Raw genomic sequence first — 22,129 nt, 5'->3', positions numbered from 1 at the left:
GAAGTCGTCGCAGGGCACAGGGGACCCTGCCGGGCCCAGGGTGAGGACTAAAGGGGAGTCTCTAGAAATAAAACAGGTGGGCCACCCGCCAGGGCTGCTCGGAGACACGCAGGCCGAAGGAGCCAAGCCTGGGGGTCTGCCTGGCGCCAGCGGCCACAGTGCCCGGCACCCACGCTGCAGTCAGGACACGGCCCTGGAGCCCTCGGCTTTGGGGGAGGCCGACCCTCCCGGGAAGGCCCCGCAGCTTGGCCTCGGCCACGTGCTCCCAGGTGTGCGAGCCGCACCTGCAGCCCCTTTCCATGGCGACTGCTCCAGGGAGGGAAATGTGCAGCATCCTGGGACCCAAGAACCACCGGGACCCCTGGCCAGCGTGGCTGCGAGGGGGTCGGCCCGAGCCCCCCAAGTCCTGCCACATCCTGGGGGTACTTCCCTCATCCCCGAATGTAGAGTGGGAGCCCCCAGACTTCACCACCGGCAGAACCCCATGCTGGTTCCCTGCCCGGGTGGGGATGTGCACAGGTGCTAACGCGGAAGCCCCCGGAACTGCCCCCAGTAGTAGAACTGTGGTAACAAAGGTAACACCACTTCCCAGGGAAACTGCAGGGGTCAGTGCCAACAGAAAAAATCAGAAGGTGCGAGGAGGGGTTCCTTCCATATTCTCCATAGAACTTGCCAGACAGTCACAACGTCGCCAGTGGCAATTCTGAGTTGTCTGAACAAAGTATCTTTATTGGAGAACTCGACCAGCCCCTGGTGCTGGCAGGCAGCACCTGCCAAAGGTGTTCTTGTCTGTGCAGAGAAAACCGGGAGCTGTCTGCCTCCGGACCAGGACCCCAGCCCCAGCGGACACTGGGTCCGCAGCCTGCGCTCGGTCGCTCCATAACCCACGGGCGTCTTGATTTTCTGAAGACTTTACCCTGACTGGAGAGCGCCCGGGTGAAGTGTGTCCTCCAAAAGCTCACGTCCACCGAAGCCACAGGACGAGGCCCGCACTGGAAACGAGGTCTTTGCAGACGTAACTGAGGCATCACGACCCAGTTCACTCGGGACCCGGGGGGGTCCTAAACCAGTAATAGGCCAGTGAGGACACCAGAGACGGTGCTTGAGACAGAGGGGCCACAAGCCATGGATCCAATGTCGGCCACAGCCCCAGAGCCTGGAAGCGGGTGGGCTGCTCCTCCCTCGGCCTCCAGAAGGGACGGCCCCGCTGACACCTCGATTTCAGACTCCGGAACTGAAAGAATGAACCCCCGTGGTCATCTGTTACGGTGGCTGTAGGACGCCAAGCCGGGGACACAAGGTGGCAGCACCAGGTGTGCTGGTGAAGCGCTCGGTGGGGCCCACGCAACCCAGGAGCCCTCGGTGGGGTTTAGGGCCCAGTGGTCTGGGTCTGTCGGGACACCCTATTGACAAGGAGGTGAGTCGTTGCACCGTACGGGGCCTGCTCTCAGGAAGCACAGCGCTGGGGGGGCTCGGGAGCAACATCAGCCACATCAGAGCAGAGCCTTTCCTGGGTCTCGGTGACGCCGGCAGTGAGGCTCTGCTGAGGCCGGGCGCAGCCACTGCTCTTGGTCTAAGGACCTGTGAGGGCCGCTCCTGGAGTGTCTGCACTGGAGGAGCACGGCAGCCCCGGCCCGCGGCTGCTCCCTCCTGCTTGCAGCTCTCGGGGTGAGCAGCAGCCCCTCGCTGGCTCCAGGGCCCCGCAGGGTCCGATCTGTCAGTCACTGCATGAGCTGTGCAGCCTGAAGGGCCTGCACGAACGTGGCACCCGTGGGGACAGGCCAGTTGCCCGAGCAGGATGCCCCTTCCAGCCGGCCATCCAGCAGCCGTGCCCAGGCCCCGTGGGAGGGAAGGCCCGCCTCGGGCCAGCTCCACCTGGGAACAGGGGGGCTTCTGCACACAGCCCAGTGTGGGAGGCCCTGGGGGACAGGGCGAGTCCCAGTGGGCAGACCTCAAGGCTCAACACGGCAGCACCCAAGGGCTGGCCAGTGCCCACCCTGGGAGGCCGCTGTGGGGGTCAGCACGTGCCCCCCGGAGCCCCCTTACACCAGTGGGGTGGCGGCTGAGCATCCCCCTGGGGAAAACGTAGAGTGGGCCGGGCCTGCCACCCTCCCTGATGGCCTGGCTGTGCCACTGTGTACCTGTGGGCTCCGTGGCTCCCCCAGGCTGTCCCCAGATAAGGGGCTTGCTCCAGCCATGGCTGGAGGCTCATGTCAGAGCTCACTGGCTCCACACATGGGCCCCGGGGCAGCTGTTCCCGAGCACAGCGAGGTGCCCACCTCATGTGCTGCCACCCCACCCAACGCCCACCTGCAGGGTTCCCGCCCCCGGCCCCCCCACCCGTGAGCTGTGGGTCTGAAGGTCCCAAGGAAGGGATGTGCCCACCAAGGATCCCCAGTCCCCGCCCGTTAAACTGGACATAGAGGGGCCCTGGCCTCTGGGGCTCCTCGGGCTGCTGAACCGACAGGCAAGGAAGGGGTGGTTCCCGGCTGCGGTGCCCAGCCCCGACCACCACGGAGAGAGAGCCGCTGCACCACTGTGCAGGGAGGGTGGCACCTGCTAATGGTGTCCAGGGGCAATGGTCAGCGGGCAGCCACGGCCGCCGCCGAGGCACGAGGGGCCAGGGTCCCCGGGCGGGTCAGTCTGGGTGCCCCACAGGGCACGGAGGGGGCAGGGAATGGCAGCCTTGGGTTTTGGACAGAAGAATGGTCAGACGGACATGTCTCCCACATGATGTGGCAGCTGATGGGAACTGGCGGCCCTGCTGGGGACACGTGGGGGACGTGGACTTCCCCTGGACAGAGACCAGTGTGCAGAGGTAAAGTGGAGTTGGTGCCACGTCTTCCCCTGGCCTCCCGGGTCTTCTTCCCCTTCTCCCTGCTCGGACCCCAGGACAGTGGCCTCCGGGGATGACCCCCAGGCTCCGTCTTCTGGCCAAATGTAGCTGAGGGGTGCCCGGGAGGACGCTGGGGAGAGGTGGGGGAGTCAGGGTCTTTTACTCCCCAACTTCTGGTGTGAGATGGAGCCGGCACACCTGTCTGCCCCCCGGGAGCCCCCCTCCCCTGCCCCTGGTGGGAGAGGCACCGACTCTCCCCATGGCTTCCTGCCTGTCCGCATCTCTGGAAACAGCCCCTTACTCAACCCCCCTCGGCTCCTCCACATCCAAGCGAGCCGGTTGTTTCCTCCGAGGCCCCTGACGGCCCAGGCTGACCAGGAGTGAGCAGGGACACACACGCTGGAAAGGACACTGCTGTCCTTTCACTGCTTCCCCATGCCCATCCCTCTGCTACGGCACGGGGCAGAGGCAGTCCTGGAAGCCTCAGGAAGGGGCTTGCCAGGACCCCACTTGGCTCTGCAAGGGAACCGAGAATGCAGCGGCTCGCCTCACCCGGTGGTGACCAGGGACCCCAGGGTGGGCAGAGTGGGGCAGGGCTCCCTGCACTGGGCAGACAGGACCCAACCCGGCACCCCAGGGACGCACAGTCAGCAGGATCCCTCGGGTCGGTGGGGGACTTGGGGTCGCTGGAAGAGGAGAGCTGAAGGGCGGGAGGAACTGGCCTTGCCCCAGCTCGGCCCTCAGGCTCTTGGGCTCTGCCCTGTACCCTCTGGCTGCCCAGGCCCAGCTCAGTGCACGAGTCTGAGGCCAAGTCCAAATGTGCACAGTAGGCGCTTTAAGGGGTAAGGAGGACAGGGGCCATTGCAACTGACGCTCACAGGCTGGTCTTGGCTCCAGGCCCACTGGGTTCACCAGTCAGCACCACCTGGTGCTGGGGGGTCCCGGAGCAGTCCTCAGGGGGTGGGGCCTCCAGGAACTTCACGGGGTCTGAGAAAGGCCCCGAGCGGGTCCAGTAGTCCACTGCGCGAACCCGGTAGGTGCCGGAGACGGCGGCTGTGTCTGGTGATGCAAAGGCACGTGGGTTCTTGAGCGCGCACCCACCTGGCCCCTAACCCCAGCCTGCCCGAAGCCCACCCCCTGATGCCCTGGGGCCCGGGCCGCGGACAGTGGTGGGCTCACCTGGGCTGAACACAAAGAGGTTAAAGGTTGACGCCTTCCTGCTAATGGGGGTGTACACCTGGCCCCCCCCGGGAGACCTGGATCTCATATGTCCACAGGCACCTGGAAAGGGGCAGGTGCGCACGGGAAAGGGGAGGGGGTGGGGTGAGGGGAAGCCGCTGCAGTGAGCGCGCGGGCACCCAGGGCGCAGGAACCGGGGCGCGGGGCGGGGGGCACCGCACTCACGCACTTGGAGCCCACGCGCTCATCCGACCAGACCAGCAGCAGCTGCCCGCGGGTCAGGGGCAGGGCGCGGAGCCGGGTCACCTGCGGGAGGAGGCCGACACCGTGACGCGGCTGCGGGGCGAGCCAGGGCGGCGGTGGGCCGGGCGGGGAGGGGCGGCCACTTGCCTGGCCCGGCGGCTTTTCGGGGCGCGCGCACACGTGCAGCAGCAGGAGCGAGGGCAGCGGGAGCTCCGGGCGCAGCGTCAGGCGGCCCCCCGCGGGGAAGGGGCGCGGGGCCGCGGCCACCGGGTCCTGGGGACACCGGCCGGTCCTCACGGGCCTTCGTGGCGCGGAGGCCGTCCCGCCCCCGGACCTCAGGGGCTGCCCCCCGCCCCAGGCCCAGACCCCCGCGCCCGTTCCCGGGCAGACTCCCTCTCCCCGCCCGCGAACCTCGGCCGCGCGCATGAGCCGGAACTGCTCGGGCGAGGGGAAAACGGGCCGGCCCAGGCGCCGCCACTCGCCGTGGGGGCTGCAGAGCCGGTTGTCCAGGTAGAGCGTCACGTAGAGCAGCCCTGCGGAGCCGCACGCTGGGGCCGCGCCGGCGGGGGACCCGGGGACCCGCGGCCACTCCCACCCGCCCCGCCCCGCCCCGCAGGCCCCGCCCCCGCCCCCATTTCGTCCGCCCCCGCCCCTTCCCGCAGGCCCCGGCCCCTGCGGGCCCGAGCTCAGGACTCCTCCGCGCTGCTCACCGGGGACCCGGGGCACCCCGTGCAGGCTGAGGGTCAGGGCGGCGCTGCGGTTGGCGTAAGCGCGGGTGTCATCGCTCGCGTAGACCAGCACCGAGGCGCGCCAGGCGTCGGCCGGGCCCGCAGGGCGGTGGGCGCTGGCCAGGACGCCCACCGTGTGGTTGCTGTCCACCAGCGACCCGGCCCGCGACACCTCCGCCCACAGCTGCTCGCCGTCTGCAGGGGGTGGGGGTGTCACCACGCGGCTGGCTGCTCCTCCACCCTCCCCGGGCCTGGCTCCCACCATCGGCACCCCGTGCTGTGCGTAATAAGGGTTCCCGGCCGGAAGGCTCCGCTGTATCACAGCCTCCGCAGGCCTCAGAGCTGGGGGGCGCGGGGTGGCTGGAGGGCGCAGTCCCTGAAAACCAGGCTCTGCTGAAAGAAGCTACCCCCTCCCCCAAGCAGGGCTCGCCCAGCCCCCCCCCCCCCGCAGCTGCTGCACCCCCTGCCTAACCCACATGCCTCCAACCCGGGTCCGGCCTAGTGCGCAGGGTGCCAAGGTACGGCTCGCCAGCAGGGCCGGCACCCGCTGGCGGTGAGCTCCCGACAGGACGGGACGGGGGCCCGGGGCCGGCGCGGGGCTCACCCAGCAGGGCCAGCAGCCCCATGGCGGTGAGGACGGGCTTGCGCAGCAGCTGCACGTGGGGCGGGCGGGTGTTGTTGACCTGGAAGCGGGCGGTGAGCGTGCGCTGCGAGAAGGGGTGCGGGTGGTAGCTCAGGAAGGCGTTGTCGTTGCTCAGGAGCGCGTAGCGGATGGGGGAGCTGCGGTTGGCGATCAGCAGGTTCTGGTGCTGCGCGATGACCTGCGGGGGGTGGGGGCGGCTGGGACCACGGCGGGGCCGCGCACCCCTCAGCCCCCAGGGGCGCGGCCCACCTTCACCACCATGGCCGCGTAGGTCACGTCGGCCCTCCAGGGCTGCGGCAAGGACCAGCCCACCAGCGGGTCGGCCTCGTCGTTGTAGATGGGGGTGTCGGCGAAGCCGGGGAAGAGCTGCTGTATCTGCCGCACGGCCGCCTTCTCCTGCTCCAGGATGTAGCTGCAGCTCCCAGCGCCCTGCAGGCAGCGCGGCCAGGTTGACCCGCAGGGCCGGTGCCGAGGGCCAGGCAGGGTCCCGGAGCAGAGGCATGGATGGGAGTTGGCCTCGCGAGGATGGTGGTGTGAAGAAGGCAAAGGCTGAGCTCAAGGACGGAGCGGGGCTCAGGAAGCCTGGGGCTGGGAGGAGGATGCTAAGTTTGGGGAGCTGATGGATGAAGTAGCCTGAAGGTAAGGCTGAGGTTCTGAACTCATTGTGCCCCAGCAGAAAACTTTACCCCAGGTGGTGAGCCCGTCTGTCAGCGGTGGGGAAGAGGAGGGGGCCGACCCCACAGAAGCCCAGACGCCCTTGCACAGGACCCACACAGAGCCAGGCCTCGCCCCATGTCTGCAGACGGCAGCAGTGAGTTTCAGTGTTTGAGTGACATGGCTGGTGGCGAAAGGCGGGGTCCCAGGGAGGAAAGGAGGGGTCCCCAGTAAAAGGGAGGGGTCCCTGGGAGGAGAGACGCCGCACCTTCTTGTGGAGGGCGATGTAGTCCAGCCGCACGCCCGTCTCCCCCGTGAAGAAGTTGGTGCCGTTGTGGCAGTGCCCCAGGAGGCTCCAGCTCAGGGGGGACCGGGGCGGGGGGTGGAAGGAGTCGCCGGGGCCACCCAGCCGCAGGGCCGGGCTGGCGGCCCGCAGACCCTCGGAGCAGGCGTCGTAGTAGTTCAGGAAGCCTGGGGGGAGGGCACCGTGGGGACCACTGCCTGCCGGGGGCCTGCCGGGCACTGCTCCCACCCCCAAGGGTGATCTCCAGGACACGCCACTCACCCTGCGTGGTCATAGAGACGTTGTCAAAGTCGTGGTGGTCCGGCTCATTCCAGGTCTCAAAGTTCCACCTGGAAACGTGTGCGATCCCGTACCTACCTGGAGAAGGCACGCGGGGGGCTCCGCTGTCGCCGGGGCCCCACGCCTGGGTGGAGCAGAGCAGAGCCCATCGCCAGCTCCCAAGGCTGGATGCCTGGGCCAGGCCGTCCGAGGGGCACGGAGCCCTGCCCCCAACAGCCCACGTGTCGGGGAGAGCCCACCCAGAGCCCACCGATGTATCTCTTGGCCAGGAGTGAGACCAGGTCCTTCCACTCGAACACCTGCTCCTTGTCTTCAAAGTCAGTGAAGTGTCCCGAGGGGCTGCCCATCAGCTCAAAACCTGCAGCACATCAGGGGCTCTGTCGCTGCCCACCGCCGACGCCACGCACCCACTCCTCCACCGCTCCAGCCCCGGGCCAGGCCTGTGGGGCAACCAGGGAGCACCCCCAGGCCCGGACGGGCTCACCAGGGAGGAGCTGGTTCTCCCTGAGAAGGTCCAGGTAGGCATCGAGGCTGGTGAAGTTGTAGCTCAGGCCCCTCCCAGCCGCCGCCCTGTGGAAGCACATCCAGGTCAGGTGCGGCGGCCACCGCGCCTCTCAGCCAGAACTGTGCCCCCGCCTTGGAAGCATCAGCCGTGGCTGCCTATCAGTCACTCACAGCCTAGTGTGAACCAGCGTGTCTACACAAAGACCCCTGACCCCAAGCCTTGAGGAGATGGGAGGTTTGGGGTGGGGGCTCTGAGATGCGGTGGGGCCGGGCAGCGCTGAGGGAAAGGTTTAGCAGCACAGGGTGGGGTGCAGGTGTCCCAACGTCCTTAGGCGGCCACACGAACCTACAAGAACATGTCAATGCCACAAGAGGAATGGGGGTGCAGCAGCCCGTGGCCTGAGCCAAACAGGCCTGCAGATCTTTGGTGCACAGCAGTCTGCGTGACCTAGGCAGCTAAATGTTTAACCTATTCAAACCAGTAAAGAGAAAAAGGGTAAATTGATCTTAAAATATAAACTTATGCAAGCAGGCAGGAAGTGAGAGGCTCTTAGTCTCACAAAAAGAGCAAAATGTAACTGTTCAAGTGTTAATTCTAGTCCTTCCCGCAGCACCCCCGGGTCAGAGTAACCTGTTCCCGCATCTATGCTCCCCCCACCCAGGAGAGCCTTTGTCTTAAACCCTTATAAAAGGCTTTCTGCCCTTTTTGCATTGCTCGGTCAGCCAGAGACTAAGGAGATCCTGGCACTGATGACATGAACTTGGGGAGGGGAAAGGAGAAGGCCCCGGGTGGGATACCAGGGAGGCCTGCGATGTCTATGTGGGAAGGGGTGCCCACCCTCCCAGCGGAATGGATGTCTATGTGAGGAGGGGTGGCTCCCCTCCTAGATGAGTGGAATCTGCCGAGGGAGTATGGAAAGGTTTATAACCCTCTGGCTGGACAAATAGCCATCCTGTATCAGGCCACAGGACCACTGGGGATTCAGAAAGAAAAAAAGGGCTGCCAGATTGCGGCTGCGGTGTTAGAGGCTGTATGCGCCGCTACTGAGGAAGCTTTAGCAGCCAAGGTGGCCGTAAGCCACCTGGAGGTAAATTAAAGCTAGAAAAAGATGTGAGGCCAGCACAAGCGGGATTGAAAGATGCTCTGGATAAATGTGTAGAAATACCGGCACACCAGCCCACTAGAGTAAGAGGGCACAAGCTGCCCAAAGGGCAAGTCAGGCGTATCCTGGCTTCCCATAACTGGAACCGTCAAGTGTAGGACCCTGTTGATTCCTCATCGAAAGATGAGCCCCTGTCTGACTGCGAAATTGATACTAAGGAAAGCAGGCGACATCCTCAACCTCTGGTCCAACAAAGGCTTAAAGCAGAGGAAGTTCAGCACCCTGACCCCCCACGGAGGGAGGAAGGTGGGGCATGGCAGCAGCTTCTGACCGCAGGGTGCCCATTCCATCCTGGGACTTTTCCCCAAGGGAATAAGGAGATATTAGTAACCAATATTGACAAAAACCTAGAGAGCCATTAGCAAAGTGGTTGCTCCTGTTTAACTTTGTGTTAAACCTTGCTAATATGTTATTTAGAATATTTTTAGATTTTTTCCAGTCAACCTGTGTTAGACTTCACATGGGGAAAACAGCAACGGACATTTGCTGTGCTTCCCCAAGAATACCTTCAAATGTGGAAACCTCCAGAAGAGCCTGACTGCTCTACCAAGTTCTTGGGTTTTGTCTGGTTGGGTAAAACTAAGGCTATTCCTTCAGCTGCTGTTGTTAAAATGCAAAGTTATCCCACATTGCTTACTTCTGAACAGTTGATGGCTTTTCTTGTGTTGTTAAGTTATTGGAAAGTGTTTATATTCTATTTAGGATGAATATTAAAACCTTTGTATACCCTAATTAGAAAAGGAAAAGTGTGGGAATGGGATTTTCCACAGCAGGCTGTGTTTAAAAAGACTAAGTGAACTATTTTGCAAGCACAGGCTTTAAGCGGGGTGGACTCCAATATACCCTGTGATTTGGATGTGGCCAGTGCCAATATTGGCTTTCGGTGGGGTTTGTGGCAAAGGCAACAAGCTAAATGTGTACCTGTTAGATTCTGGTCCCAACTATGGAAGGGCACAGGACTCAGATATAGCCCTTTAAAAGAGCAATTGTGCACAGTTTGTAATCCTCTGTTGCAAGGGTTGAAGGTCTAACTTAGGTGCCCAGTGACCTTACAGATAACCATATCTATACAGGTATGCAGATATGTGACATTATAAATAAGCCCCACTTGGGGAGTGCTCAGGTGAGCACACTGACAGAGTGGAAAGTCTACCTCCTACGACGTGGCATCTTTGACAACATCTCTTTAAAAACAGAGATGCATGAAATTTTAGGACCGGCCTCCTATGTGAGAGATCAGCATGCCCTGCTTCCTGTGGATCCTCCCGAGGTGGCTCCTCCCGTGCCCACCGTTGACAGACAAGGAAACACACCTGACCCTGCACGGATTGGCACATGGGCAACCTGCTACCTGGGCAGCCGTGACTGTCCAGCCCAGCGCTGACACCATCTGGTGGGCAGACATCTGGACTGCCTGTCACAAATGTAAGGTAACTGTTTTTCATGTCTCTGCCCATAACACCAATTCATTACCAGGTGGCACAGAAGCGGACGCCCTAGCGAAATTCCACGGCCTAACACCAACGATGCATGAAGAGGCTGAATGGCTGTGCTGGAAGACTGGGCACCAAGGACACCAGATTCCTGTCACCTGGTGGCAGGTAAACTATAATGGCCCCTTTCTTCTGTCCAAAGGGACAGAATACGCCTTCACCACCATAAATACACCATAAATACACCATAAACACTTAAAGGATGATAGAAATGATGGACTCGACTGTATCAGCATTAACTCCAGATAAAGGGGCCGGCTGCCTTCAAGCAACAACGGGGCAATGATAATAACTCTTTCTTGCCTGTGCCACAGACACTACAAACTGGGGGAAATAAGGTCAGTTGGCTCTGGTTCTGGCCCACGCAGCCACAGTGGTTGAGAATCCTAAGCCCATGGGTATTAGAATTACGGAGGAAACTAACTGTAGATCTGACACTGAGGGGCTCCCTGCAGGAGGAGGAAACATGGTAATTAAAATCCCTTCACCTGGAACCCTTCTATCTACAATGAAGACTCAGCTCTCCAATTTAATGCCTACACATGTTGTTAATTCTTGTTAAAAAAATGTATTAATAAAATGTTTTAGTGTTTAGCCTTCTAACAAGTGTAATGTTATTGGTAAGAACATGTTGTGAAATGCTTAAGAACAATTTCCAAAATTGGCATTTTGATAACTTGAATGTACAGAATATGAGGGATGTCTTTTTTTTTTTTTAATTATTGAAGGAAAAAAAAGTCATTTTTTCCTAAATGGTTGTATCAGAATGAAAAATAGGGGATATGGAACAAAACCTGAATAAATATAGAAAGTTGCAGAAAGTTGGTGGAGAAGGAAATGTGTCCATTTGAATATATTGTGTCCCCCAAACGCCATTATCTTTGATGTAGTCTTGTGTGGGCAGATGTTATCAGTGTTGATTAGATTGTATTTCTTTGAGTGTTTCTTTGGAATGTGCCCCACCCAGCTGCGGGTGATGACTCTGGCTAATTTCCATGGAGGTGTCGCTCCGCCCATTCGGGGTGGGTCTAAGTTGATCAGTGGAGCCATATAAATGAGCTGACAAACAGAAGGAACTCAGTGCAGCTGAGAGTGATGTTCTGAAGAGGAGCTACAGCCAAGAGGGACACTTTGAAGAAAGCACAGTAGCTGGAGATGAGAGATCGTTTGAAGACGGCTGTTGAAAGCAGACTCTTGCTCTGGAGAAGCTAAGAGAGGACAAATACCCCAAGAGCAACTAAGAGTGACATTTTTGAGGAACTGCTGCCTAGAGAGAAACGTCCTGGGAGAAAGCCGTTTTGAAACCAGAACTTTGGAGCAGATGCCAGCCACGTGCCTTCCCAGCTAACAGAGGTTTTCCGGACACCATTGGCCACCCTCCATTGAAGGTACATGACCTTGGACACTTTATGGCCTTAAGACTGTAACTGTGTAACCAAATAAACCCCCTTTTATAAATGCCAACTCATCTCTGGTGTTTTGCATTCTGGCAGCATTAGCAAACTAGAACAGGAAAAATTTTTTCTGTGATCAAGGTTGAAAAAAATGGTAAAAACTAGATATTAGAATAAAGCAGAATGCCTGGTAGTGTTATCTTTTAGCTATTTTGGCCCAGGCAGTTGTGCTAAAAGGTAAAACTCATTAACCTGGCCGTAGTACCACTTGCTAATAGGTTTATTATCTCTCTGTAACAGTGTATTATTACTATGTTGTTTAATGTATTGTTGTGAATTATAGATGTAAAGCCTGTCCTATGATCAATGCAAATTGTTGTGCAGGGGTGGATTGTAGCAACCCGTGGCCTGAGCAAATCAGGCCTGCAGATCTTTCGTGCACAGCCTGCATGACATAGGCAGCTAAATGTTTAACCTATTGTCTTTCTAAACCAGTGAAGAGAAAAAGGGTAAATTGATCTTAAAATATAAACTTATGCAAGCAGGCAGGAAGTGAGAGGCTCTTAGTCTCACAAGAAAGAGCAAAATGTAACTGTTCAAGTGTTATTCTAGTCCTTCCCACACCATCCCCCAGGTCAAAGTAACCTGTTCCTGCAGCTATGCTCCCCCCACCCTTAGGAAAGCCTTTGTCTTAAACCCATATAAAGGCTTTCTGCTCTCTTTGCATGGCTGGGTCATCTTCCCTGTGAACACGATGCCTGCTCGGACTGAGAGAGCCATCATGATCCCTCCATGACTTCTCATGCTGTCAGTAAGCCCTGAATAAAAGTTCATGTATCAGAGGATGCTCATTGTCTTCTTTGGCCTTTGGACTGGCACAGCCCTCTTGGGGTGCGACAGAGGGCCTCTCCCAGCAGGTGATGTCTAAGACATGGTAACGGGGCGAACCAGCCCTCAGGATGTCTGGGGAACCTGAGCGCCAGCATGTGCAAAGGCTCCAAGCTCAGAAGAGCTCGCAGTGACCAACACTCGTGGGCCCGCGCAGAGGAAGGGGAGTCATCGGGGATGAGGGTGGGGTGCGGGGCTGGGCCTCGCCCCACGGAGCCTCGCGTGAGGACAAGACCTCGACTCTGGCGGAAGTGGGGGTGGGAGGCAGGCCACCGGGTTTGGTCCTAAAAAAGCCCTCCGCACTGTCCCCATCCCGTGCCTCAGCCAGCGGCCGCCCCCTGGACACAAGGCCGGTCCGAAACTCAGCACGCCCTCCCTCGGCCCTGCACACAAGGTCACGGCCAGCCCGGCCCAGCCGCTGCTCCTGCTCCCCCCAGCGCGCTGCCTCCTCCGTCTGTCCAAAGGTCACAACCAGTGGCAAAGCAATCAAAAGTTAACCTGCCCCGGGTAAAGATTAAAGGCGCCCTGGGCGGCTTCCAAAGCCCCAGTGGGGCCGCGGGTGGGTGACCCGAAGGTTCTGCCCCCGCCCCGGGAGCCCGTCCTCCTGGGGGGCCTGAGGCGCCGCTCGCCGCGGCCGCCGGGAGCGCCACCGGGGACAGGCGTGCGCCCGGGTCTCCAAGGCGCCGGCCAGCTCGGTCCGGGCGGGACCCGAAGCCGAGAAACCCAGGCCGGGGGCCGGGGAGGCCGCGGCGGGAAGCGCGCGCCCGCCACAAGCCCCGCTCGCGGCCCCGACCCCGCTCCAACTGCCCTGGGGGCCCCCGGCCCCGCAGCCCCACCCCGAGGCGCGCAGGCCGCCCCCGTCTGCTCCCGGGCGGGCACGTGGGCCGCGGCGGCCGCACCCCGGCCTCTCCCCGCGCGGCCCCGCCCGAGCGCGTGCGCCGCGAGCCCGGAGCGGGTGAGTGTGTGTGGGGGGGTGTGCCCGGGGGTGCCCGGGACCGCGCGTGCCGCCGGGGCGGGGGCGGGGGCGGGGGGCGGGGCCGGCGGCCGCAGCCCCGTCGCTTGGGACAATGTGGCTCAGGGTTGGGGGGTGCGGCCCGAGCACCCGAGCCGGCGATGCCCCCGCCCCGCACGTCCCCCGGCCTCTGGGGGCGCCGCCTCCTCGTCCCGGGGCGGGGACCCCACCCCGCAAAGCGGCGGGGCCTTGGGGAGGACGGCGGGTCTGATCCCGAGCCCAGAGCACTGGAGAGCGGCTGCAGGGAAACAAGGAGCAGACCCAGCACAGGGGAGGCTGGGGTGAAGGTGGGGGCAGGTGGGAGGGCTCTGGGGCCGAGACCCCTGCCCCACAGGGGCGCAGCGAGAGGGAGCAGTCTGCTGTCCTCTTCAGCGGGCCCCAGACACCCAGCCCACGCACACACAGGGAAACTGAGGCAGGGGACAGCAGCTCCGGGCGGCCTAGGGCCCAGGGGTCAGCAGGAGTCTCCCAGAGGGCAAGGATGACTCCGTTTCATTTGCTCGCCAGCCTGGGGGGCAGGGTGTGTGACCCCACTCCTGCCACCCACGGAGGACAGCCAGGGTGGGCTCCCAGGCAGCTGAAAGGCTGGCGGGCCAGACTGAGCACACGGAGAACAGCCCTGCCCAGCCTCTCCCACCTGCCTAAAATCCCACCAAGAGCCTCCCAGACCACCCCCCCCAGGCCAGGTGTGTGTGTCCTGCTTTCTGAGTGGCGACTGCCCCTTCACAGCCCCCTCCACGGGTGTGCACGTCCACACCGGGCCCCCCTCTGCCCCCAGGACCCTCCACACACAGCCCGCCGGGCCCACTGCTTCTGCTCGGAGGACCGGCCCAGGGCCTCTCTGGAGTGACCGTCTGCCAGCAGCCGGGCTGGGAGACCAGCGTTTTATGCCCGCCCCCCTCGCCCGGAGCCCCATCTGCCCTGGGGCGGGCCCTGAGGCCCTGAACCGAGACCGCACCCCACCACGGCTACCCACAGGGCTGAGTGGGTCCTGGGCTGAAGTGAGGGAGGGGAGGGGGCTGGTTCCCTGGGGCAGGTTTGGAGAGATGGTGGAAGGAGCAGCTCAGCTGGGGGGGTCCCCAAAGCTGTGGGGTGCGCTGGCCAGCCCTCACCCCACCTCTCCAGGCCTGGGGCCCCAGCTCAGCCGCTGCTGCTTCCCAGGCTCTGGTACCCCCTTGGGACAGGGCTCCTGGAGGAGGGAGGGTCCCGCAAAGAGCTGGCTGAGTGGCGAGGGGCCCCCGACAGGAGTCCCCTCCCTCTGGGGCCCTGCCCCCCCACTTCCCCTTCAACATCTGGCTGTCTCCGTGCCCTGGAATGGAGCCCCCAGACCAGCAGCTGACGTCAGGGCCACACCCCTGCCCCAGCTGGCTCCTGAGGACACCTGCCAGCATGTCAGGCCCTTTGCAGTTCCCGGCAGCCCCCGGCCCCATCCCCAGTCCCCAGTCCGGCAGCCACGTGGGCCCCTGGGATGGCAGAGCTCCCCAGGCTGTGCCCTAGACAAGGGGCCCTTTGTGTCCACTCTCCCAGTTTAACCCGCAAGCATCCAGCAGTTGCAGGTTTTATTTTCATTTTTTCATTTTAAAGATGAGGGCCCCCAAAGCTCTGGGTGGCTTTTAAAGGAGCAGCTCGATTTGGTGCCTGTGGGTCGTCTACCTTCAAGCTGGCCCTGTGTGGTGGGCACCGAGGGGCCACCGTGGGGAATGAGGCCAGAGGCTGGGTGTCTGCCCCGGGACCCCAGCCCCCGTGGGAAGAGCACGCCTGGCAGCCACCCGGACCAGAAAGGAGGGTGCCAGCTGGACCCCCCACCCGGCACTGAGCCGGCTCAGTCACAGGCCCTCGCCCCGTCACCACTCAAGGACTGACCCCAGCTCCTGGCAGGACAGGGGAGCCGGACGCAGACGAGGACACCAGCCCTGGGTGCACCGCCTGCCCCTGAGCCTCATCCAGGGTGCCAGGGAGGGGGTGCACACGCTAGCATCCTGCTGAGCCCTGCTCTGGGGACGCCCTGGGAGCTCCCAGGCCCGTGGGCCTCCGATTACAGTACAACTCGCCCGATTAGCTGCCCAGGTAGCCCCCATCTGGGGGAAGCCGTGACTCAGCTCCCTGCGAGGTAAATGATTTAACCGCACGCCCGGAACGGCCTCACACTCAGCCGCCTGCCGCAGAGCTGGCCACAGGCCGGTGCCCCCCGAGCCCCGAGTGGTATCCCACAGGTAAGAGCTGCTCTGGGGTTCCCGTCAGAGGACTCGGCCGGCTCACAGGCAGAAGGACACCGAAACTGCCCCGTCCTTGGCCAGGACACGTGAATGGAAATGCTCCCCACCCCGCGGGGCCAGGGTTCTGGGAGGAGGAGCGGGGACCCCTGGTTTGATAACCCACCCTTACCCTGCACAACTGGATCCCTGGGAGCTGCGTGGGTGGGCACTCTGGGGAAAGGGAAGGCACCCCGTAAGTTCTCGAAGGGCCAGGCCTTGCCACCCTCAACCCCTCAGGGCTGGGCCCACCTGCCGGTGCCCACCCCCAGCCTAGGGACGGCCCTGCCCTCCAGACCTGGGTGCCCGGGGCTTGGGGCAGGAGATGCCACTACATGTGGCCCGAGGGTGACGCAGACAACCTGGTGTCCTCTGGAGCAGCCTGCCCAGCAGCCCGGGCCTCTAAACGCCGCCTGGCAACACCACTCGGGGTCAGGAGTGCCTCCAACCGAGGGGCGGCCCGGGCGGCAGCTGCACTCGGGACTGCAGGCACAGCCTGGCCGGCAAACCGTGTTTGATGGGCAACCTCGTGCCGTTCCAGAGAGGCCTCCCGAGACTCACCAGGGAGTGGCGGCTTGAACCTCAGCTCACACCCGGGGAGGGGGCGCCTGGCAGGGGCCTGGCTGCCAGACACCCAGGCACCCAGCTCCCGCCCATCACCCGGGCCCACCCTTCCCAGGGCTCCAGGAATCGCCATGGCCAGGCGTCTCAGCATCACATCGCTCAGCAGGAGTACGCCAGGCAGGCTCCTGGCCAGCAGCTCACGGTGTGAAGGGGCCGGAGTGGTGGGCAGGCAGGGAGGCCCTCGCTGAGCCGGGCAGTGGACAGGGTGGGCTGGGCTCTGCCCACCTGTGTGTCCAGGTCAGGAACGTTCCTGACCCCGAGCTGGGGCATCCTGCTCCTTGGGGCAGGGGCTAGGAGACGCCCGACGGCAGGACAGCAAACACCAAGTGAGGGCCAGGAGCCGCAGGCTGAGTGAACAGGGCCAGGTTCACGCCCTCATGTCTCTCAGTGCCCCTGACCTTGGCCTGTGGTTGTCGTAACCACGTTCCACCCCCAAAGGCAGAGAACTTCAGAGGAAACACCGGTGCCAGCTAGGCTGGGCAGCCTGGGGTCAGCTGCTGCCCACTCTGGCGGAGGCGGGAACTGTTGTCCACGCCGGGCAGCAGGTCTGACCTGTGCCCTGGGGGACCGCCCCAGCCCAGGCCTCAGTTTGAATTCTTCCGGACCCGGGCTCCGGCCTGTGCCCGCTCAGCCTCTGTGCCCGCCTCTTCCTTGCAGGTCAGCCCGAGGCACCGGGGACGGACATGTCGTCTGAGCGCGTGCCGCAGGGCGGAGGGCCAGTGCTGGTGCGGCGGCAGCCACCAGCTCCCCGGGGCCTGCGCGAGGCGCTCAAGGGCAGGCTGTGGCGGGGCTGCGTGTGCAGCTGGGCGCGGGCCTGGGCGCTGGTGCAGGCCCTGGTCCCCGTGACGCACTGGCTGCCTCGGTACTGCCCACGGGAGGCACTGGTGGGCGACGTCATGTCCGGGCTGGTCATCGGCATCATCCTGGTGCCTCAGGCCATCGCCTACTCACTGCTGGCGGGGCTGCAGCCCGTGTACAGCCTCTACACATCCTTCTTCGCCAACCTCCTCTACTTCCTGCTGGGCACCTCCCGCCACGTGTCCGTGGGCATCTTCAGCCTGCTCTGCCTCATGGTGGGCCAGGTGGTGGACCGCGAGCTGCAGCTGGCAGGCTTCGACCCCGCCCCAGGTGCCCTCAACACCTCAGCCGCTGGGCTGGCACCTGGGCTGCAGGAGTGCGGGCGGGACTGCTACGCCATCCGCGTGGCCACGGCCCTCACACTGATGGCCGGCATCTACCAGGTGAGGGCGGGCACACCTGCCATGCCAGGACTCCTGGCAGGAACGGGCCCCAGAGAAGCAGAGCCCAGAAGAGGCTTCTGGCCCAGCCTCAGGGTGGGAGCAACCGTGTGAGGGGCACTGTAGGATTGAACGGCAGACACCGCAGGGGCCAAAACAGTGTGGCCTCCCACTGGCATCAACAGGGCTGTCCTGCCCTTCCCATGGCCGCCCCACACCAGGCCCCTGTGTGTCCTAGGCCTGTCTGCTCCAGGACGGCCAGCCCACCCGGGCACAAAAAACAGGTTCTGTTCCCAAAATCGCACAGTCCTGGCATGGGTGAGGGTGGGAGTGTCCTCCTGGCTGCACATAAGCCCAGGCACCGGCTGTGGATGACAGCAGCCACAGCTGGGCACAGGCTCAGGCCACCCTGACCGTGCGCCGTCCGCAGGTGCTCATGGGCGTCCTCCGGCTGGGCTTCGTGTCTGCCTACCTCTCGCAGCCCCTGCTCGACGGCTTCGCCATGGGTGCCTCTCTCACCATCCTCACCTCCCAGCTCCGGCACCTGCTGGGTGTACACGTGCCACGGCACCAGGGCCCCGGCATGGTGGTGAGCACATGGCTGAGCCTGCTGCGCCACGCTGGGCAGGCCAACCTGTGCGACGTGCTCACCAGTGCCGTGTGCCTGGCAGTGCTGCTGGCCGCCAAGGAGCTTTCAGAGCGCTGCCGGCACCGCCTGCACGTGCCACTGCCCACCGAGCTGGCCGTCATCGTGGTGGCCACGCTCGTGTCCCACTTTGGCCGGCTGCATGAGCGTTTCGGCTCCAGTGTGGCCGGCAACATCCCCACCGGCTTCCTGGCCCCACGGGCCCCTGACCCCATGCTGATGCAACGTGTGGCCCTGGATGCCGTGGCTCTGGCCCTCGTAAGCTCTGCCTTCTCAGTCTCGCTGGCTGAGATGTTTGCCCGCAGCCATGGCTACTCGGTGCGTGCCAACCAGGAGCTCCTGGCCATCGGCTTCTGCAACGTGGTGCCTGCCTTCTTCCACTGCTTTGCCACCAGCGCAGCGCTGGCCAAGAGTCTGGTGAAGACGACCACCGGCTGCCGCACGCAGCTGTCCAGCGTGGTCAGCGCGGCCGTGGTGCTGCTGGTGCTGCTGGTGCTGGCGCCGCTCTTCCGGGACCTGCAGCGGAGCGTGCTGGCCTGCGTCATCGTCGTCAGCCTGCGCGGGGCGCTGCGCAAGGCGGCGGACGTGCCGCGGCTGTGGCGGCTGAGCCGGGCCGACGCGCTGGTCTGGGTGGCCACGGCGGCCACGTGCGTGCTGCTCAGCATCGAGGCGGGGCTGCTGGCGGGCGCGCTCCTCTCGCTGCTCAGCCTGGCGGGCCGCACGCGGCGCCCGCACGCCGCCCTGCTCGCGCGCGTCGGGGACTCCGCCTGCTTCGAGGACGCCGCCGAGTTCGAGGGTCTCGTCCCTGAGCCGGGGGTCCGGGTCTTCCGCTTCGGGGGGCCCCTGCACTTCGCCAACAAGGACTTCTTCCTGCGCTCGCTCTACAGCCTCACGGGGCTCGACGCGGGGCGCGCGGCCGCCAGCAGACAGGGGCCCGGGGCGGGGGCCGGCCAGGGGGCCCCAGACTGGACGAGCACCGCGTCCGCGCTGCTGCCCGCCGCGGCTGCCTTCCACACGGTGGTGGTCGACTGCGCCCCGCTGCTGTTTCTGGATGCGGCCGGGCTCGCCACGCTGCAGGACCTGCGCCGGGACTACGAGGCCCTGGGCGTTTCCCTGCTCCTGGCCGGCTGCAGCCCGGCGGTGCGGGACACGCTGAGGAGGGGCGGCTTCCTCGGGGAGGACCCCGGAGACTTGGCCGAGGAGGGGCAGCTGTTCCTCAGCGTGCACCGAGCCGTGCTGGCGGCCCGAGCCCACCACAGCGGACTGGCGGTGGCCAACTCCACGCTCTAGCAGGGCAGCCCCTGCCAGCAGGCCTCACACCCCCGGGAGCCCCGGGCAGACACCCACAGACGATCACCACATTCCTTCCCAGGGGCTGTGCCGCTTGGAGCAACCGCGGCTCCTCCTGGGAAAGGGGACCCCAGACCCCCGCCAGTCCAGAACACAGCATGGCTGCCGTGGGCCTGACCCCGGGCGGTGGCACAGTGCACGGGGCGCGACTGGCTTAGCGCTTGGCCTAGCTGTCTGCAAGGTCTTCATCTCTGAACGAGGAGCCCTATGTTTACTGTTGCCCTGGGCCCCACAGATCAGGCCTCCCAGGCGCCCGAAGGCCTGCCCAGCACCGGCCCCACCTTCCCGACAACCAACTGCTCCTCAGGCCCAGGCCCTTGGCCCCTCCTGCCTCAAGTCTAAAGGCAGGTGGGGCCACCACGCACTTCGGCCCAGCCCTGGGGACGGTGAACCCCTGCCCGGCACACAGCATGAGGTGCTGCAGGTCCACTTGCTGAGGCTGTTGTTGGGCTGCCACCTGGGCCCCTCACCATCCAGGAGCCAAGCCCAGCCCCAGGGCCCCCAGGAGGCAGCCCAGGGGGTCCTCCCACTCCCCTCCCCGACAGGGACCGGGGTCACACAGCCCCCTCAAGGAGACAGGTACCCCTGCACCCTCCTCACTGGGAGCCCCATCCTCCTCTCTCAGCCCGGGTCCCACCCACCTGGCCGTGACGAGGTCCAGCAGCCAGTGGGTCCGGACCTGCTTGATGCCCCCGTGAGGGACGGCGCCCACGTAGGCGAGGTTGAGCTGCTGGTCCCAGCTGAGGTCATACTGGTCAGCTTGGTCGTGCGGCAGTGGGGGGCTGGGGACAGACAGGGTGGGGGGCTGCTAGAGTCCCAGGTTCCAGTTCGGGGACCACTCCGGAGCCTGCCAGTCCTGATAGGGGCTCCAGGAGGCGGCCCTGGCAGCTTCTACTTGTGTGCTGTCCTGTCTCCTCTCCAAGTCAGAGTCACTGGGAACACATTTAGTCCCAGATGTAATAAGATGACCCCTGACACCAGGACTGGGTGAAGGCCTGTGTTTGTGGGGTCGGGGCTCCTGGAGGACAAACGGACACTTCCAGTCCCACCGGCCCCACTCCCGACTGGGCTTCCAGCTCCAAGGCTGCGTGGCGGCGGGGAGTGGAGTGGTTCCACTGCAAGGTCAGCGGAAATCCTGGGGCTGTTCCTTGGTGAGCCACCCCCACCTGCGGGCGCCCACTCCGCGCACCGCCCGGGGGAGACCCCTCCCCGACTGAGAGTGGACCCCAGGGAAAGGGCCGATCGTGAGGTGTCCGAGTTGTTTCCGGGCTGGGCCGCCGCCCTCGATCCTGCGCTGGACCCAGGGTTCGGAGCCCCTGGCCGGTGACGGGCACAAGATCCCCGAGGAACGGGGGTGCGACCAGGGCCGTCCCAGGAAGCCCGCGGGCAGGGGGTGGTGGGGTGCGCCGCTCCAGCCTCAGTCGCCCCGCGCGGGCGCTCACCAGAAGCCGGTGCTCCTCCAGAAGCGCCGCAGGGGCCGCAGCACGCGGGCCGCGTCCACGCGCACCAGGAGCGGGGCCTCCTTGGGGACGGCCGGGGGCGCGCCCAGGAGCGCGCCCAGGAGCGCGAGCAGCGCGGGGCGCATGGCAGGGCGCGCGGGCGCACTCCCGGCGCGGTCCGGCCCGGCCCGGCCCAGTCCTCCGCGTTCCCGGGACAGCGGGTCAGCGCCGCGTCGGGGCCGGTTCCGCCTCCGGGTCGCGCGCCCACGTGACCCCCGCAGCGGCCGGGCCTGTGGGGGGGGGCTCCCGGAGGGCGAGGGCGGGGCCGGGGCGGGGCGAGACCTGCGCGGAGCGGGGCCGGGGCGGGCCGTGGGGGGCAGGGGCGCAGGGGGCGGGGGCCAGGCGCGGCGGCTCGCCCTGAAAGGCGGCGTCTTCCCGGCCTGTCCCTCCCCGCCGCGGAGGCCGGGGGCCTGGAGGCACGGCGGGCGCTCAGACAGGGTCTCCGCCCTTCGGGGCCGCCCGCGGCGGTGGGGCCGGGGTCCCGCAGCTTGGAGGGAGAGCTATGGGACTCGCTAGTGGATTGGATGTGCGGGCTGGAAGGGAGGGATGGCGGCAGGGGTGACCCTTTTCCGAAGTGGGGACTTCGTGAGCGAGCAGTCTGCGCGGCCGGCTCCCTGTGCGCGCCGGGTGGCGGTTCCCAAGAGCGGTGCAGGGGCCGGCCCGCGCCCCAGGGCTGCCGGCGCGAACACCGCGCGCGGCGGCCGGGCGGTTCGGGGCCTGGAAGCCCACCGCCAAGGGCGCGGGGGCCGCGCTTCCCCTGCAGTCCGGAGCGACCTGGCGCTGGCTCCCGCCGCCTCCGTCACGCGGCGACGGCTTCCTCCTCCGGCTTCTTTGGCTCGTGGCTTCAGCTCCCTGCCCGTGTGGGAACTTCCTCTGCCGTGAGGGCCCCACTCAGGCCGGCCACGCCTCAGCCGGGAACAGCGTCTTCAAAGGACGTGTTTACAAAGCCTTGACAACCACAGGAGCGGCTGTGGGACGTGAACGTGTCTTTTGTGGTGCACGGGAGATGGGCTCAGAGATATAACTGTTTTAAATACGAACATAAATTGTGTGTGTACTGATCACATATACACCGAATAGGTTAGAGCATCACATAGCTCAGAAACCAGGTTTCACAACGAGGTGAAAAACCTCCGTCTCTGCAGCATCCTGCAGCCAGTAGGGTCCTGTTTCGGTTTGAGTGTGTTGTGTCCCCCAAAT

General features: G+C 64.2%; 2 protein-coding genes across 5 annotated transcripts; one reads left to right on the top strand and one right to left on the bottom strand.

Moving 5' to 3' along the window:
- Window positions 1-704: 704 nt before the first annotated feature.
- Window positions 705-21,126, bottom strand: IDUA (alpha-L-iduronidase). Its single transcript, XM_037829191.1, is given in 16 exon segments — window positions 705-1,403; window positions 3,715-3,895; window positions 4,016-4,082; window positions 4,084-4,117; window positions 4,245-4,321; window positions 4,406-4,531; window positions 4,670-4,791; window positions 4,969-5,181; window positions 5,591-5,807; window positions 5,879-6,058; window positions 6,552-6,754; window positions 6,849-6,944; window positions 7,117-7,224; window positions 7,351-7,436; window positions 20,072-20,212; window positions 20,873-21,126. Coding segments are annotated over 16 exon segments (2,028 nt in total). The 5' UTR covers window positions 21,016-21,126; the 3' UTR covers window positions 705-1,369.
- On the top strand, window positions 12,907-20,410 carry SLC26A1 (solute carrier family 26 member 1). 4 transcript variants are annotated; one of them, XM_037829184.1, is made up of 4 exons: window positions 12,907-13,263; window positions 14,099-14,304; window positions 16,854-17,437; window positions 17,865-20,410. In XM_037829184.1, exons 2-4 carry the CDS (start codon window positions 14,208-14,210, stop codon window positions 19,368-19,370), a joined length of 2,187 nt encoding a protein of 728 aa, XP_037685112.1. In that variant the 5' UTR covers window positions 12,907-13,263; window positions 14,099-14,207; the 3' UTR covers window positions 19,371-20,410. The 4 variants fall into 4 exon arrangements, with proteins under 4 accessions (XP_037685112.1, XP_037685114.1, XP_037685113.1 ...); XM_037829186.1 differs by having other exon boundaries at window positions 12,915-13,263; window positions 14,050-14,304; XM_037829185.1 differs by lacking the exon at window positions 12,907-13,263 and adding an exon at window positions 13,358-13,607.
- Window positions 21,127-22,129: the final 1,003 nt, after the last annotated feature.

Source organism: Choloepus didactylus, chromosome 3 (assembly GCF_015220235.1).
Source record: "Choloepus didactylus isolate mChoDid1 chromosome 3, mChoDid1.pri, whole genome shotgun sequence".
Classification (NCBI taxonomy): domain Eukaryota; kingdom Metazoa; phylum Chordata; class Mammalia; order Pilosa; family Megalonychidae; genus Choloepus; species Choloepus didactylus.
The sequence above is the reverse complement of the archived record's forward strand: the minus strand, read 5'-3'. Positions and strand labels throughout refer to the sequence as shown.